Source organism: Ambystoma mexicanum, chromosome 8, assembly GCF_040938575.1.
Source record: "Ambystoma mexicanum isolate Mex_15411 chromosome 8, UKY_AmexF1_1, whole genome shotgun sequence".
In the NCBI taxonomy this organism is placed as follows: domain Eukaryota; kingdom Metazoa; phylum Chordata; class Amphibia; order Caudata; family Ambystomatidae; genus Ambystoma; species Ambystoma mexicanum.
In genome coordinates this window covers 387,985,689-388,004,584 of record NC_090929.1, presented here as the reverse complement: position 1 = coordinate 388,004,584, position 18,896 = coordinate 387,985,689, and the positions used below count along the sequence as shown (strand labels likewise).

The following is an 18,896-nucleotide window of genomic DNA, read 5'->3' as shown; positions in this document are numbered from 1 at the left end:
TGTTTTGGATGTTTTAAATTGTAGAATAGCCACTTGGTGATAATTTTGTCTAGTTCGAGTAGCCCTTTCGGCCTGATGCGCTCTTAACAAGAACACAAAACAAAGTAAAAAACAAACGTGTTCATGTACTTTCTCTAACCTTCGCGAATGAGTTTTGCATCTCATTGAAATACCGGGACTGTAAAGCAAGTTGTGCTTGGCTTGATTAGATAAGACCCAATATCAATGTAAGTAGATACAATTATACGAAATCTGGATGTTCTTATGCGCCTCTTTGTTTTACAGAAACTGGAAATTACACCTGTGAATTTTGTGGCAAACAGTACAAATATTACACACCTTTCCAGGAGCATGTGGCCCTCCATGCACCAATTAGTAAGTACGAGTATCGCTATGACAAATACAGGCTTATGTTAAAGAATTGCTTCTAGACTTGAAACATGGATGATCTTTTTTGTTGTTTCTTCCTTCATTAATAAAGGTATATATGCTATACAGGTGTGACATCAGTCCTGGGCATTCATCATTAGAAATTAAATGGTACTGCTTTGCAGCATAGGTATGTTATTGAGTGATGGGGACATTCTTGGGCTCTGTGCAACCTGTCACACAGTTAATCCAGCGCACATGACCTTTACCACTATTTCGTTTTATTATGTTCTCTAATTTTACGTTATTGAAATGTTTTGATAGGATTTGTTGTAACATAAAATACCAAATACAATGGATACAATTGGCTATGCATGTGATATACTGCTGTTGTACAGAACATACAATAATAGCTCTGAGTGTAAAGAAGGGGTTGAGAAAAAAATACATAATCATTAGATAAGCAGATAATATACAGGTATTAACTGTGGTAGTACAGAATCTTGTGGTAAGGGGCGTTCACCCAGCTATTTAATAAGCAGAGAATATAAATCAATTGATTATGTAGAAATACTGCTGCCTCCTGGCTTATTTCAACCTTTGGGATAGCCTGCCACCTAGTAGTGGGGCTTCAAACTGCTTCATAAAGGTGTAAAAGCTAACGCATTGTGCAAGACAAACAGCCACACCTTTCCATTTCAAATGCTGCCAAGTTTCTCTTTTTGCCAGATTGGAAATGGTATTTTCCAGCTGCGCATTTCGATTTGCTTATTTTTCCAATGGGCTTCATGCACCTTAATATGCTAAGTTTGTCTCCACCCATTCCTTGCTAGGTTAGTGATTACCGCATAAATCGGATTTTAAACAATACATTTTATACCACAAAATGTTGGCAACAGCTGCCCTAAACAAACACTCTTCATCCTGTTCACAGAACTATCAGTTGATTCCTGACTGCATTACCAAACAACTTCGGAGACCTGATCCTTTAGCCTTTCTCTCACATACCTGTTGCCCTCTTCCGCACACTTAAGAGTACACTCTTACACTTTTGGGTGAGCTTGGCTCCTCCTGTATTCATCTTAGAACTTGTTGCACCGGAGCGTCATGTCCATCTCTCCCTCTCTCTCTAGATTTCTTAATATGCTCTCTTTGGATCCAACTGCACTGTGATTTAAGCCAGTTAACCTCAGAGTGCTAACTTTCTAAGACTCGGCTAGACCGCCAAGACTATCCAAGCTCTATTAGTGCTCACTACAGTTGTGCCTGGCTCCTGTTAGACCAGAGATAGGATTTAGCCCTTTGAAATCGGTACCCTTCCCCTTCACATAGGACAAGCAAGTAGTCACAGTGCCCTGTATGGCATGTACTTGTCACATTGTCCTTGACCCGGAATATAAAAAAAAAATCGGAGTCACTGCAATTCTCCAGAATACACTATGAATCGCAGGGATCGAAATTAAGATTGGCTAAGCAGGAGCTAAAAGAAGGTCCTGGATATCCAGGATTAACCAGTGACCAGGAGCTAACACTGGGGGACGAGGAGCTAGTACATAGCGTTTCTCAAATCTAACTTACACACAAGGTGTAAACATATAATTTTGTCGATTATTTATGATCTTTTCTTTTGCTTGAATTGTCATATAGAAAAGCCCTAATGTTTGTTTATAGATTTTCCAAACACACAGCGTTAAATTCATGCAGGTGTGTTTGTTCAGCATTAGTTGGCTTGGAGAGCACGAAGTAGCCCCTGGTAGCTGTTTGGGTCAAGCTAACAAGGCTCTTCTAGGCTACAAGCAGGAGCTAAATACCTCCAAGCTCCCCTCAATTTTAAACCCTGAAATCACTGAGTGAATCCAGACACAGCAGGTCAACAAATGACATTAATTTGTGTATTCCTCTATGCAGTGGTACCTCTCTAAACCTTTTCCCCACTTTATGCCTGTCATCTTCTCTCCAAATCCTGAAGGCAAAGGACAGTGTGGTGTGATAGACCAAGGTCACCCATCTCTGATTTCAAGGTTAGAAGCACCTCATTGAAACCATTGCTCAACTTTAATGCAGCCCCTTGGTATCTCTCCCCTCCCACTTAAGACAGCTTTCACAATTATTATTTTATGGTTTTTATTGAGTGCTGACCTAGCTTCGAGAAGATACTAAGCACTTTACAGAGTTATACAACAGTACAAATGCATAATGGATCGTTTTTCAGAGAACAACAGAACAGATATACGAGCAGGGTAGGATACAGAGGTGCACAGGAGGGGTACAACTGTACAGGGCGGAGAGGAGCGGTTGGCGTCTAGTGAGTCAGGTGGTGTGGGGGGTGACATGATGGTCTAGGGGTTGAGGAGGAGAGACTCCCTGAAGAGGGGAGTCGAGTTCTTTTCGGAATTGTAGGCGCGCGGGGGGATGAGTCACATACTCACGGGGTGCAGGTTCCATAGTCTTGGAGCGTAGGGAGAGAAGGCTTGTTTTCTGGTCCTTTCCTTTGCAGCAGTGGATTTCAAGTCTGCACATGTCCTGGCTTCTGATGGTGCGCTGTTTGCCAGAGATGCTGAGTTTCTCCGCAAGGTAGCTGGGTGACTTGAAGGCGAATACCCTATAGATGATGCAGCAAGACTTGAAGGTGATTTGTGCACGCAGTGGGAGCCAGTGAAGGTTGATGATAGCCGGGGTGATGTGGTTGTATCTGCATAGACCCTTGATGAGGTGTGCAGCCTCACGTAGGACACTGCTCAGGGGTACAAGGGAGGACGACGGGAGGTCACCGAGGAGTTAATTGCCCCAATCCAGGTTGGGTAGGGCTAGTGCTTGAAAATGTGGATCTAAAGCTGTCTGGAGGGCAGAAGGTCTTGACTTTCCGCAGAACAGAGAACTGATACAAAGCTGTCTGAGCTTTCTTAGCTATGTGTGTCTTATGGGAGAGGTGCTGGTCGATGTGGAACCCTGGGGACTTGGCGCAGGAAGTGAGCTCAGGTGTGAAGCCCTCAGGATTCATGGGTGATAGCCAGATCTATATGTCTGAGTGTTCAGTGTTGTTGGTGAGGTGTAGGAATTTGATTTTGAAGGGGTTGACTTTCAAGTATGCACTGGACATCCAAGACTGGATCAGCGAGGCGCAGGTTTGGAGCCTGTGGATGTAATTGATGGAGTCGATATGAGTTGTAGCTGTGTGTCATCAGTGTATTGGTGGATGTGGATGTTGTGGTGGCTAGGAGGGCTCTGTAAAGACTGGAGGGGGCATCTGTATTTCTGCGCCCTATACAGTCAGTAGATGAGAAAACCAAGGCTGAGGCTCAGGGGAGGAGATGCATGCTGGTTCTTAATTGCAGTGAATCCCCAAGCCCCAACAAAGGAATGTTGTTTGTGATAAGTTATTTTATGTAAAATAAGGTTCAAGTAAATATACACATCAATAAATAACTCACTTTGTACTCTGGTACCGTTATCCTAATAATAGCAAATATATACACATCTACAGGCCGATTCATGGAATAATTAGCGCGGCGCAAGTGGGCAAAAACGTGCGATTCGCAGTGGAATAGCGAAAATCGCAGTGCAAGTGCGAAAATCGCACGAAAAGCAGCGCACATCGATTCATGGAAGTCCGTGCGCGAGAAAACCAGCGGATGTGCGATAAAAAAGTGCGCGGCGCACGTTGGCGCACAGGCCATCAAACAGCGTGCGCCAGGTCACAGCGAAAATCGCACAGGCCAGAGCGAAAATCGCACATAGCGCGGCGCACGCAACAAAAGTAGGCGGAACACGGGGCGTACCACTCGGAATGGGGAACAACTTGCCAAAATGTGGGCGTCACGGGGGAAGCACAGGGTACAAGTGCGCGGAACGCCCACACGCTCGCCTACAACACGTATTCATGGAATAGAATAGGGCAAAAAAGCGCACGCTCAAACCAGCGCACAGGCACAAACACGACCGCCACAAGAAAGCAGGCGGTAGCGTCTCTGCGCCTGGAAGAAATGTGCGCCAAAAGGTGCGCCAAAAAATAGCACCTATATACAGCCATGATGAATGCCCAATACTGTGGCCCTCCAGGACAAATGACGTGCAAAGGGGTACCCACAAACACAGACACGCGCTGACAGAAAAAAAACGTGTGCGTGTATACCGGGGTGCGCGGGAAGTCTCACACGCGAATTGGCCGGGTACGTGGATTACAGGGGTGCGTGGGAAGTACCACACGCGATTTGTCAGGGTACGTGGATTGCAGGGGTGCGCGGGAAGTTCCACACGCGATATGGCCGGGTACGTGGATTTCAGGGGTGCGCGGGAAGTTCCACACGCGATTAGGCAGGGTACGTGGATTTCAGGGGTGCGCGGGAAGTTCCACACGCGATTTGGCCGGGTATGTGGATTTCAGGGGTGCGCGGGAAGTTCCACACGCGATTAGTCAGGGTACGTGGATTGCAGGGGTGCGCGGGAAGTTCCACACGCGATTAGGCAGGGTACGTGGATTTCAGGGGTGCGCGGGAAGTTCCACACGCGATTTGGCCGGGTACATGGATTTCAGGGGTGCGCGGGAAGTTCCACACGCGATTAGTCAGGGTACGTGGATTACAGGGGTGCGCGGGAAGTTCCACACGCGATTTGGCCGGGTACGTGGATTTCAGGGGTGCGCGGGAAGTTCCACACGCGATTAGGCAGGGTACGTGGATTGCAGGGGTGCGCGGGAAGTTCCGCACGCGATTTGGCCGTGTACGTGGATTTCAGGGGTGCGCGGGAAGTACCACACGCGATTTGTCAGGGTACGTGGATTTCAGGGGTGCGCGGGAAGTTACACACGCGATTTGGCCGGGTACGTGGATTTCAGGGGTGCGCGGGAAGTTCCACACGCGATTTGGCCGGGTACGTGGATTTCAGGGGTGCGCGGGAAGTTCCACACGCGATTAGGCAGGGTACGTGGATTGCAGGGGTGCGCGGGAAGTTCCACACGTGATTTGGCTGTGTGCTCCCAGGTATTACCTGTACACCCTCCACGGCCCCTGCAGGCAGCACACACCACAGGGGACTACCCTGCACACCTGCTCATGTCACCCACCACCCCCACCCCCCAGCCACCAGGGGCACCCTCCACCAGGCCCCCACCCATGTCACCCACCACCCCCACCCCCCAGCCACCAGGGGCACCCTCCACCAGGCCCCCACCCATGTCACCCACCACCCCCACCCCCCAGCAGTGCAGGGGCATCCTCCACCAGGCCCCCACCCATGTCTCCCACCACCCCCACCCCCCAGCCACCAGGGGCACCCTCCACCAGGCCCCCACCCATGTCTCCCACCACCCCCACCCCCCAGCACTGTGGGGCACCTGCCAGCAGGCCCCCACCCATGTCCAACCCATGTCTCCCACCACCCCCACCCCCCAGCCACCAGGGGCACCCTCCACCAGGCCCCCACCCATGTCTCCCACCACCCCCAGCCACCAGGGGCAGCCTCCACCAGGCCCCCACCCATGTCTCCCACCACCCCCAGCCACCAGGGGCAGCCTCCACCAGGCCCCAACCCATGTCACCCACCACCCCCACCCCCCAGCCACCAGGGGCACCCTCCACCAGGCCCCCACTCATGCCCAACTCATGTCACCCACCACCCCCACCCCCCAGCCACCAGGGGCAGCCTCCACCAGGCCCCCACCCATGTCTCCAGCCACCCCCACCCCCCAGCCACCAGGGGCACCCTCCACCAGGCCCCCACCCATGTCACCCACCACCCCCAGCCACCAGGGGCACCCTCCACCAGGCCCCCACCTATGTCATCCACCACCCCCACCCCCCAGCCACCAGGGGCACCCTCCACCAGGCCCCCACCCATGTCTCCCACCACCCCCACCCCCCAGCACTGTGGGGCACCTGCCAGCAGGCCCCCACCCATGTCTCCCACCACCCCCACCCCCCAGCCACCAGGGGCACCCTCCACCAGGCCCCCACCCATGTCTCCCACCACCCCCACCCCCCAGCACTGTGGGGCACCTGCCAGCAGGCCCCCACCCATGTCCAACCCATGTCTCCCACCACCCCCACCCCCCAGCCACCAGGGGCACCCTCCACCAGGCCCCCACCCATGTCTCCCACCACCCCCATACCCAGCCACCAGGGACAGCCTCCACCAGGCCCCCACCCATGTCTCCCACCCCCCAGCCACCAGGGGCACCCTCCACCAGGCCCCCACTCATGCCCAACTCATGTCACCCACCATCCCCACCCCCCAGCCACCAGGGGCAGCCTCCACCAGGCCCCCACCCATGTCTCCCACCACCCCACCCCCCAGCCACCAGGGGCACCCTCCACCAGGCCCCCACCCATGTCACCCACCACCCCCACCCCCCAGCCACCAGGGGCAGCCTCCACCAGGCCCCCACCCATGTCTCCCACCCCCCAGCCACCAGGGGCACCCTCCACCAGGCCCCCACCCATGTCTCCCACCACCCCCACTCCCCAGCACTGTGGGGCACCTGCCAGCAGGCCCCCACCCATGTCCAACCCATGTCTCCCACCACCCCCACCCCCCAGCCACCAGGGGCACCCTCCACCAGGCCCCAACCCATGTCTCCCACCACCCCCACCCCCCAGCCACCAGGGGCAGCCTCCACCAGGCCCCCACCCATGTCTCCCACCCCCCAGCCACCAGGGGCAGCCTCCACCAGGCCCCCACCCATGTCTCCCACCACCCCCACCCCCCTGCCACCAGGGGCACCCTCCACCAGGCCCCCACTCATGCCCAACTCATGTCACCCACCACCCCACCCCCCAGCCACCAGGGACAGCCTCCACCAGGCCCCCACCCATGTCTCCCACCACCCCCACCCCCCAGCCACCAGGGGCACCCTCCACCAGGCCCCCACCCATGTCACCCACCACCCCCACCCCCAAGCCACCAGGGGCACCCTCCACCAGGCCCCCACCCATGTCACCCACCCCCCAGCCACCAGGGGCAGCCTCCACCAGGCCCCCACCCATGTCTCCCACCACCCCCACCCCCCAGCACTGTGGGGCACCTGCCAGCAGGCCCCCACCCATGTCTCCCACCACCCCCACCCCCCAGCCACCAGGGGCACCCTCCACCAGGCCCCCACCCATGTCTCCCACCACCCCCAGCACTGTGGGGCACCTGCCAGCAGGCCCCCACCCATGTCCAACCCATGTCTCCCACCACCCCCCAGCCACCAGGGGCTGCCTCCACCAGGCCCCCACCCATGTCTCCCACCACCCCCAGCCACCAGGGGCACCCTCCACCAGGCCCCCACCCATGTCTCCCACCACCCCCACCCCCCAGCCACCAGAGGCACCCTCCACCAGGCCCCCACTCATGCCCAACTCATGTCACCCACCACCCCCACCCCCCAGCACTGTGGGGCACCTGCCAGCAGGCCCCCACCCATGTCTCCCACCACCCCCACCCCCCAGCCACCAGGGGCACCCTCCACCAGCCCCCACCCATGTCTCCCACCACCCCCACCCCCCAGCACTGTGGGGCACCTGCCAGCAGGCCCCCACCCATGTCCAACCCATGTCTCCCACCACCCCCACCCCCCAGCCACCAGGGGCAGCCTCCACCAGGCCCCCACCCATGTCTCCCACCACCCCCACCCCCCAGCCACCAGGGGCACCCTCCACCAGGCCCCCACCCATGTCTCCCACCACCCCCACCCCCCAGCCACCAGGGGCACCCTCCACCAGGCCCCCACCCATGTCACCCAACCCATCCCCAGCACCGCCACACAACACACCGTGCCATGTCATGCTATGTGCAGGTAAACAAAGTCATGCCCACAACATGACAAGTGTCACGATGTACAGTGTCCCCAATTGAAACTTGCTACACCTGAAATGCTCACTGTAATGCAGGACCAACAACAAACTTGAGCAGGTACTACCATTAACATGACTTCACTAATGTAATAAATCAGTAGTCTCACCACCTGGAAATACCTGCACTCCCACCACTTCCAACTGTACAGTGTTGGCGCCATGTAGAGTTGTAGGTGCACTGCTGCCAACAAGGACCCCATCTCCAGACTAGAGGGACTTGTGTAGACATGAGGAAGGGACCTGCAAATTGGGAGGCAGACACAGATGATGAGTTACACATCAATGCAACATGCAGTGTACAACAGAACAGCAATATGCACTAGGAATGTATACACAGTATTGACTAGACTACCCACACATGTAGTGGGAGTCCAATGTCACCATGTACTTCAATGTCACTTGGGCACACCCTTTGCAAGCCCATTGAAACGGGAAGCAGGAGGGGTGTGTGTGACTCAAACCCAGGCATCTGAACCAAATACATGACAAGCCTGCATGTGCCCAGCCACAATGCAGCGTATGCCCACAGGAACCACGGAAGCCAACAAATTGTCCCAAAAAAATTGGGAAAAATATAAGAATAAAAATAAAAATAAATCAAAAATGGCCATTAATGGGCCCGGGGGGGTTGGGGAGGCCACCCAGGAGGTCCGAGGACAGGGTGCACACCAAAACCCACCTGCGTGGATCCTGGGAGAAAAAAAAACACCTCCATGGGCTCATGGCCCACACGGCTACCCTATTGTGGGAGTATCACTGCTGTCGCTATTATCACCCTGTGCAGCTGCATCCGGAGGTGGTTGCACTATGGGAGGCAGCCCACGCAAGGCCCTACTCTGTTCCTCCATGGCTGCAAGCATGCGGGTGTGGTAGGTCTCGTTCTGGAGGATGAGGGTGCGGAGGTCCCCATGCAACAGCTCACGGGATGCCCGGACCTCCGCCCTCGTTGCTTGCATCTCAGCTGAGAGCGTACGGGTGAGACGCTCCAGCTGCTGTTCTGTCCTTTGGTGTGTTGAAGCCTCAAGCTCAACAAGAGTCGTCCTGAGTTGATGGAGCTCCTGCCTCAGGGCTTCCCTGTGGCCCTGGGACTCTATGGAGATGGCCTCCTGCAGAGTCGCCAGTGCCGCCCGCCTGTCCCTGTTGGACGCCAACATGTCCTCCCTGTGTGACTGGCAGATGGAGTCGGTTGCCTGCTCTAGTCGCTCCATCAGCCTTTCAGGGGGGACAATGGAAGTGGCCACCCTATCCATGGCCTGAGCCATCATCTCAGATGATGCTGCCTGTTGGGTAGCCATACCGTAAATGGATTGCTCCCATGCGGTATTGCCAGGTGGCGTACGGCCACCACGTCGGCGGGCACCACACCTGTCTGGGGCTTGGTGGACTGCGCCTTGCTGTGCCGGCACTGCCTGAGGCCGCAGGACTGCATTCCCCCTCTGATCTGCTGGCCCAGGAACAGGATCAGATGTCGCGGAGTGTGACCCTGCATCCGTAACCACCAAAGGCCTAGCTGCCAACACTGACATCCCCATTGAGGGTTCTGACCCTGGTGCAGGTGGGTGGGACAGAACAGAATCCCTCCCTGGAACACTCACCTGCGACGGCACGTAGGTCTCATGATCCGAATCAACAGCTGAGTACAGCTCGGGGGAGGTGCAGCCAGAGACACCCCTTGAGAGCACGACCTGCAGCACTTGTGGGTTCTCACCCACCAGCACACCACGTCCCTCACTGGTGGTTGGTCGGCCCTCGCACCCCTCCTGGCTCTGCACCATCTCCACAACCCCAGCAGTATCAGGTGCGTCTTCCCCTGCAAAGACATAATAACAAAGAAATGGAAACAGGCATTAGCACCATGGCACACAATGAGGGCTGAGAAGCAAGATAACCAGTACTTGATTGACACATGTCCCACATGACTAAGACCCTCCCATGCATGCACCCTCACTGCGTATGAAGGGCAGGCAAATGGCACACACTGATGACACAAAGAAGGAAGATGAACACATTTCCTGCATGCTGCCTGGCAGTGGCATCACACATTGGCCTGTGATTGCCAGGTGACACACACATGCCATCACACAGATGGCATGTACCATTGCTATTGAGGCAAGATGGAGAGGAGGGCAGCACTTATTCATTCAGTCCAGTTCCCGCATGTAATAGCTTTTCTAAATCAAACAGGTCTGATTTTCACCTGGAGCTGGCAGTCCTAAATGGTCCAATTGCACAGGGACATGTGTGAACATATGACATCCAGGTAACAAAGTCACTCCACTTTACCATAGCCATGCCAGACATGTGACTAGAGGACTGAGAAATGCCTAGTATAAGTGGTGGAATGCAAACAATCTGTCTGAATGAACAGAGAAAAATAAGCAACAATGTTGTGGCAAGGTGACACTTCAAGGGCAACTGGCGTGCTGTTGGGCTAGATGTCTACTGTTGGCAGAAGGGATACTGCAATGGCCAAATGCAGCTGCGCAGGATGTATTGCATGAAGCACATGGCTGACCCATACGACTCAGGCGCACACACTCTCACCTGGCACACAAACAGAAGCCCTCACACACACACCATGCACATGGATGACACACACATGCATGTGCACTCACCGGACAATGCCTCGTAATAAGGCAGATCTCCCACGCCTTGGATCTGTTCCTCCGTGACGTAGGTCCCAGCGACTGACTCATGTGGAGTGAGTTCCATGTCTACTACTGGAGACCCACCTCCAGTCACTAGAGTTGCGGCATGACTTGAGGCCAGCTTCTTCTTTGCCCTGCGCTTTAGGTCATTCTAGCGCTTATAGCAATCATTGGCTGTGCGCCTCACGATTCCAAGGGCACTTACGATGTCTGCAACGGTCTGCCAGTGTGCCTGGCGTTGTGCAGGTGTGGTCTTGGATCCTGCAACAATGACCATCTCGTTATCATGTCCGGACACATACTCGACAAGTGCATTCAGTTCGTCATCCGTGAAGCTGGGCTTCCTGGACGGGCCGGACTGTGTAGCCATGTCTGGGGCATCAGCCTGTGCCGGACAAGCACTCTTCCTCTTCCGCTTGGAAGGTGGTGGTGATCCTGAGTGTCCTGCGCCGCTCTGGACACTAGGGGCAGGAGCCCTGGTGGGCTCTGTATCAGGTGTGTGGGATTGCACACTCAGCATGGGAGTTGGTGCAGGCATTGGCTCAAGTGTAATGGTCTCAGGGGGAATGTCAGCAGGATGGACTAGGACCGACACTGTCCTGGCTGGGTGTGTGAGAGCTGGGGTGGATGGAGCCGCAGCTGCCCCTGCAGCCTCTCCGCCCTGCCTACTTGGGGCAGCAGATGACCTTGCAACCCCAGATCCACGTGGCATGATGGCATCAACGTGCACCAGCGCACGTGTCGTAGCCCTGCTGACCTGGAAGTCAGCCATGGAGTCAGCCAGGTCTGGTGCCACAATGGGCTGGTCCAACAAGGGCTGAGCATGGATGGTGTCAGCCACATCAGCCTCAACGGGAGGGGGGGGGGTTATGGGTGCCCTTGACTGGTCCTCCACACATGGGGGGACAGGCTCACCCTGCAAGTTACGACCGCGTCCCCTACCGGATCCACCACGGCCACCACTTGTGGCTCTTCCACCTTTGCCACCCTTACTGAATCCTCTCCTCCCAGCCATGGCACTGATATTAATGTGCGTATGGGAGTGGCTGTAGACTATTGTCCTGGGCAATTGGGGGTCAAAGGTGTTGGGTACCAGATGGTAATTGTACCCTAGTGCTCTTGCAAGGCTGATTGTAACCCCTGGGGAAAGATGACGGGTCACGCAACGCACAGGAGGCCCAAAAAAGGGAGATGACGTGCACGCAACCCCTCCTAGACCAGGTGTGCAGAAAGAAAAACCTGCAATACGCTGTGGCACCCAGTAACACAAGAATGAACGTATGCGTGTCACACGCAGCCTAGAATGACCTCTGAAGGGGTAGGCTACACACGGGGCAAGCACAGATGTTAGATACGTGCGTGACTCACCGTCTGCCAGGTAAAAGAGCGTGAAAAATGAGCGCGTTTGGTTGGCAACACCCCCGCCAAAAGAAGATATGTACGCTGTCTGAGGAGACAGGACAACAGTAGAAGGGAACACTGTTTGAGGGAACAGGCCCAGGTAAACCAGTACAAGAGAAAAAATAGAAAAAGCTGTCGGAGGTAACAGGGAGTACAAACTTGAAACGCCGTGAAGTAAATCGCGTGTGAAACGACAAGAAGTACAGAATTCACCCACTCGCTCTCCACGAAAAGCACGTACAAGGAATTGGTGTTCTACACGTACCTTATATGCAGGCCCACACGTACAGCGTCACTTACGCGGCGTGTACGTGCTAGGCCCATTCCCACCAATTACACGCTTTGACACTTCTGCGTGTAGGTCCATTTTCACCAATTACACGCTTTGTAACTTCTGCGTGTAGGGCTATTTCCACCAATAACACGCTTTGACACTCGGACGTGTCACGCAACTTTTTCCTACGCGTGCACGTGACTTCATAGACGCGCATACGCTAGTGACGCGTTTACGCGCTAAGGGCCTTTCATCGATTTACACGCAGACGTGTGGGATTTTCACGTGCAAAATCACTCCGTATCAAGCTGTCCACGCGTTCACACACGAAAGACCACGCTCCTGCCCAGGAGGCCAAATTACTGCCCCCCAGAGCCCTGAGCACGCTCCCACCTGCCATCTGCTGCTGCCTGACTGCCTGCTGCCCACGTGCCCTGCCATTTGCTGCCTGCACATCAGCCAGGGGTGCTGTTGCTGTGACCACCCCTGCTGGAACCAAAGGCTCCCGACTGCTTTTCCGTCGCCCCACAGCCCAGCCCCAGGACCCAGTTGCCCACCCACTCCTGCCTCTGGGGTTGCCATGTCGGGCACTACAACATCTGGCACCAGTGGCAACCCCCGGCCAAGGAGGCAGAGGGGCACCAGCTTCAGTGCCAGGGAAGTTGGTGTCCTGGTGGAGCATGTCCTGGGGCAGTATGATGCCCTCTTCGGAAGGTTGCGCGCCGACAAGGAAGGACCGACTCGGATCTGGATGGACATCGTGACTGCCATCAACGCGGAGGAGGTGGCAGTCCGCGACTACGAACGTGTCAGGAAGCGCTGGGAGGACTTCAGGTCCAGGACCCTCAACAAGGCCCGGCGCCTCATGATGGCAGCAGATGCTAAGGGGCGGGCGGGGCCACTTGTCGGAAGATCAGATGAGTGTCCTGGAACGCATATCCCCAGCGCTCCACATCCAGGTCCTTGAGAAGCAGACTCGTCTGGAGTCGAGCGGTAAGTGTACATGCATACTGATTGTAAGCTGTGCGTGTGGTGGTGTGCCAGGAGTGTGCAGGTTGAACATGTATTTTTAAGTGGCCAAGTAGGGGGGTTGTACAGGGCTGTGAGGGTGACACATGCGAGGGGTCTCAAGTGTGACACATGGATGGTGCTTGTGTGTGTGGGCTTGCATGGCACAGGATGTGGAGGAATGATTGTCGGGTGTGACATGGATGTCGATCGAGACACTGCGACAGTTGGCGGAGGTGTACACATGCATGCAGGTTTGGTGTTGTGTGTGCATGTGTAGTGTACTCCCTATGTTGCATGTGATGTGTGGATGACCTTTGGCTGCCCATGCTGTTGTATGTGAATGGATGGTGCTGGCTGTTGCATTATGGCTGTGGTATGGCTCATGTGTGCAAGTTGAAATGACATGTGTGTTGGGGATTGTGATGCCATGTGTGAGGTTTACCAATGCCACTCATGTATAACTGTCATGTGTGTATGAGTCCATTTTACAGTGCCCTGATGCCTGTGTTTTCTTTCTCCCTGTCTGCAGCGTCAACTGATGAAGAGGGCGTAGAAGGTGCTGTGGAGCACAGCGGCAGGGGTCGCACCACCAGCCGAAGACGCAAGGCCCGGATCCCCTCCCAAGTTGTGATCTCGTCGGGGAGTGAGGAGTCTGGTGCGGCGTCCCAGGCCGCAGCTGGCGAGGGGAGGTCCAAGAGGCGGAGGTCGGAGTTGGACTCCTCGGCAGCAGAAGGGGCAGCTGGGACCCCACAGGGCCCAACGGGGGAAGATGGCACGGAGTCATCCAGGTTGGTGGGGTGTTTGGTGGAGGGTGCCCCTGCACTGCTGGGGGGTGGGGGTGGTGGGAGACATGGGTGGGGGCCTGGTGGAGGATGCCCCTGGTGGCTGGGGGGTGGGGGTGGTGGGAGACATGAGTTGGGCATGAGTGGGGGCCTGGTGGAGGGTGCCCCTGGTGGCTGGGGGGTGGGGGTGGTGGGAGACATGAGTGGGGGCCTGGTGGAGGCTGCCCCTGCACTGCTGGGGGGTGGGGGTGGTGGGAGACATGGGTGGGGGCCTGGTGGAGGGTGCCCCTGGTGGCTGGGGGGTGGGGGTGGTGGGAGACATGGGTGGGGGCCTGGTGGAGGGTGCCCCTGGTGGCTGGGGGGTGGGGGTGGTGGGTGACATGGGTGGGGGCCTGGTGGAGGGTGCCCCACAGTGCTGGGGGGTGGGGGTGGTGGGAGACATGGGTTGGACATGGGTGGGGGCCTGCTGGCAGGTGCCCCACAGTGCTGGGGGGTGGGGGTGGTGGGTGACATGGGTGGGGGCCTGGTGGAGGGTGCCCCTGCACTGCTGGGGGGTGGGGGTGGTGGGAGACATGGGTTGGACATGGGTGGGGGCCTGGTGGAGGCTGCCCCTGCACTGCTGGGGGGTGGGGGTGGTGGGAGACATGAGTGGGGGCCTGGTGGAGGCTGCCCCTGCACTGCTGGGGGGTGGGGGTGGTGGGAGACATGGGTTGGACATGGGTGGGGGCCTGCTGGCAGGTGCCCCACAGCGCTGGGGGGTGGGGGTGGTAGGAGACATGGGTGGGGGCCTGGTGGTGGGTGCCCCTGGTGGCTGGGGGGTGGGGGTGGTGGGAGACATGGGTGGGGGCCTGGTGGAGGATGCCCCTGGGGGGTGGGGGTGGTGGGAGACATGAGTTGGGCATGAGTGGGGGCCTGGTGGAGGCTGCCCCTGGTGGCTGGGGGTGGTGGGAGACATGAGTGGGGGCCTGGTGGAGGCTACCCCTGCACTGCTGGGGGGTGGGGGTGGTGGGAGACATGGGTGGGGGCCTGGTGGAGGGTGCCCCTGGTGGGTGGGGGTGGTGGGAGACATGGGTGGGGGCCTGGTGGAGGATGCCCCTGGTGGCTGGGGGGTGGGGGTGGTGGGAGACATGGGTGGGGGCCTGGTGGAGGCTGCCCCTGGGGGGTGGGGGGTGGGGGTGGTGGGAGACATGGGTGGGGGCCTGGTTGAGGGTGCCCCTGGTGGCTGGGGGGTGGGGGTGGTGGGAGACATGAGTGGGGGCCTGGTGGAGGCTGCCCCTGCACTGCTGGGGGGGTGGGGGTGGTGGGAGACATGAGTGGGGGCCTGGTGGAGGCTGCCCCTGCACTGCTGGGGGTTGGGGGTGGTGGGAGACATGAGTGGGGGCCTGGTGGAGGCTGCCCCTGCACTGCTGGGGGGTGGGGGTGGTGGGAGACATGGGTGGGGGCCTGGTGGAGGCTGCCCCTGGTGGCTGGGGGGTGGGGGTGGTGGGTGACATGGGTGGGGGCCTGGTGGAGGCTGCCCCTGGTGGCTGGGGGGTGGGGGTGGTGGGTGACATGGGTGGGGGCCTGGTGGAGGATGCCCCTGCACTCCTGGGGGGTGGGGGTGGTGGGAGACATGGGTTGGACATGGGTGGGGGCCTGCTGGCAGGTGCCCCACAGTGCTGGGGGGTGGGGGTGGTAGGAGACATGGGTGGGGGCCTGGTGGTGGGTGCCCCTGGTGGCTGGGGGGTGGGGGTGGTGGGAGACATGGGTGGGGGCCTGGTGGAGAATGCCCCTGGTGGCTGGGGGGTGGGGGTGGTGGGAGACATGAGTCGGGCATGAGTGGGGGCCTGGTGGAGGGTGCCCCTGGTGGCTGGGGGGTGGGGGTGGTGGGAGACATGAGTGGGGGCCTGGTGGAGTCTGCCCCTGCACTGCTGGGGGGTGGGGGTGGTGGGAGACATGGGTTGGACATGGGTGGGGGCCTGCTGGCAGGTGCCCCACAGCGCTGGGGGGTGGGGGTGGTAGGAGACATGGGTGGGGGCCTGGTGGTGGGTGCCTCTGGTGGCTGGGGGGTGGGGGTGGTGGGAGACATGGGTGGGGGCCTGGTGGAGGATGCCCCTGGTGGCTGGGGGGTGGGGGTGGTGGGAGACATGAGTTGGGCATGAGTGGGGGCCTGGTGGAGGCTGCCCCTGCTGGCTGGGGCGTGGGGGTGGTGGGAGACATGGGTGGGGGCCTGGTGGAGGGTGCCCCTGGTGGCTGGGGGGTGGGGGTGGTGGGAGACATGGGTGGGGGCCTGGTGGAGGATGCCCCTGGGGGGTGGGGGTGGTGGGAGACATGAGTTGGGCATGAGTGGGGGCCTGGTGGAGGGTGCCCCTGGCGGCTGGGGGGTGGGGGTGGTGGGAGACATGAGTGGGGGCCTGGTGGAGGCTGCCCCTGCACTGCTGGGGGGTGGGGGTGGTGGGAGACATGGGTGGGGGCCTGGTGGAGGGTGCCCCTGGTGGCTGGGGGGTGGGGGTGGTGGGAGACATGGGTGGGGGCCTGGTGGAGGATGCCCCTGGTGGCTGGGGGGTGGGGGTGGTGGGAGACATGAGTTGGGCATGAGTGGGGGCCTGGTGGAGGGTGCCCCTGGTGGCTGGGGGGTGGGGGTGGTGGGAGACATGAGTGGGGGCCTGGTGGAGGCTGCCCCTGCACTGCTGGGGGGTGGGGGTGGTAGGAGACATGGGTGGGGGCCTGGTGGTGGGTGCCCCTGGTGGCTGGGGGGTGGGGGTGCAGGGGGACATGAGCAGGTGTGCAGGGTAGTCCCCTGTTTTGTGGGCTGCCTGCAGGGGCCGTGGAGGGTGTACAGGGAACACCTGTGAGGACCCACCCAGCCTAATCGCGTGTGATAATTCCCACGCACCCCTGTAATACACGTACCCAGCAAAATGGCGTGTGATAATTCCCACGCACCCCTGTAATTCACGTACCCTGCCAAATCGCGTGTGATAATTCCCGCGTACCCCTGTATTACACATGCCCTGGCTAATCGCATGTAAGACTTCACGCGTACCCCTGTAATACACGTTCCCTGGACAATCGCGTGTTGAACTTCCCGCGTACCCCTGTAATACACGTACCCTGGACAATCGCGTGTTGAACTTCCCGCGTACCCCTGTAATACACGTACCCTGGCTAATCGCGTGTAAAACTTCCCGCATACTCCTGATATGAAGGTTGCCCGCTTTGCGTTCCTTGTTTGGCAGCCCTGTAAACTGGTCCAGGGTTAGCGCAGCCCTTTGCGATGATTTAGCGATGTTGATGGCTTTTCCTTGCGCGAGGGCGTTCTTGGGGGCGTTACTGGCGCTGCTGCAGGCTCGCTGCGATACTCTGCGCCACGGCTGGTTTGGGAGCATGAAATCCATGAATACGCTGTGCACGGAAATTGGTTTTAGCGCACGTGCCTGGCGCACACAATCGCACGCGGACACTCTGCGCCAGCCGCTTGCGAAACTTTTCTGCGAAATTCTATGAATTACCCTGCTAATATATACACATCTATGTGGTACCACAATATACTTCAGATTCAATTTAGAATGCAACAACTGCTGACAGTTAATAAAAGGTATAGGAATCCTAAATAATTGGACGCTGGCATAGATATTACTGTAGAAAGGCAGGTTAGATTAGGAACATTGGCAGAATGCTTTCGTTAAAGCAAGGCATAAAATAAGCGGTGTCGCATAGCAATTTGCTATGCGGTTCTGTAGATTTTCTAATTAAATTGTCACCTGTGTAGCAAAAATAGCTTTCGAAGGGATTGTGTCCTCCGACGTATTCCTTATCTTTGATAATTCGTCTCCAGCTTGCTGGCCTCGGAAATTTTTTCTCTGTAGAGGGCGCTGCGCGTCGACGTCCCTCCACAGCCACCGTATCGGTGCCGACGTCACCATGCCCATAAATAGCCACGCGCGGGGTCCGTTGCTCAGTTCCGTTTTTCCGCGCTTCGTGGGGCCTCGGAATATCGTTGCTCAGTTCAGTCAGATAAACCTTCTAGATTTACTCGAAAATAACAACTCGTTCTCGATGGCTTCTGCATCAGAACCGACAACGCCGCGATCCGGCTTAAAAAAATGTCGAGACTGCGATAAAAAAATGTCAATAACGGATCCACACAGGATCTGCTTGTGGTGCTTGGGAGCCGAGCACCATTGTTCGGAGTGTGAGGACTGCATGTCCATGACGGCTAAAGCCTTGAAGGAGCGCAAGGGGAAGCTCGAGAGAGGTAAGTCAGTCAAAACCTCCTCGAAAGTTTCTTCGGCTGAGTCGAGGCATTAGTCTCCTCGCCGTCGAAAGCATTCCCATTCTAGATCTCGAAGTAGTTCCCACCATTCGTCGAGATCGAGACACTCAAAGAAGAGACGTCGAAGATCCCCTTCCTCGTCATCTTCTGTTTCCCCAGAAAGGGTCTCCTGCCCCACAAAACACAGCTCTCAGGCTGAGTGGGAGGAATTCAGGAAGAAAATGCAAAGCGTCTTCGAGAGAGCGGCCTCGACCCCCTCGAAGACAGCTGAGGGTGATACCCCGGGTGAAAAACCCAAAAAATCGAAACGCAGCGAGTTGCTGC

General features: G+C 57.4%; 1 protein-coding gene across 6 annotated transcripts in view; it reads left to right on the top strand.

The window, feature by feature from the left end:
* The window catches only part of ZNF618 (zinc finger protein 618), a 2,057,359-nt gene that overhangs the window by 1,421,033 nt on the left and 617,430 nt on the right, over positions 1–18,896 (top strand). For all 6 annotated transcript variants that reach the window (XM_069609870.1, XM_069609868.1, XM_069609871.1 and 3 more), the window contains one exon: positions 286–375. In XM_069609870.1, coding sequence (XP_069465971.1) covers positions 286–375 — 90 coding nt within the window. The remainder of the gene's footprint in view (positions 1–285; positions 376–18,896) is intronic.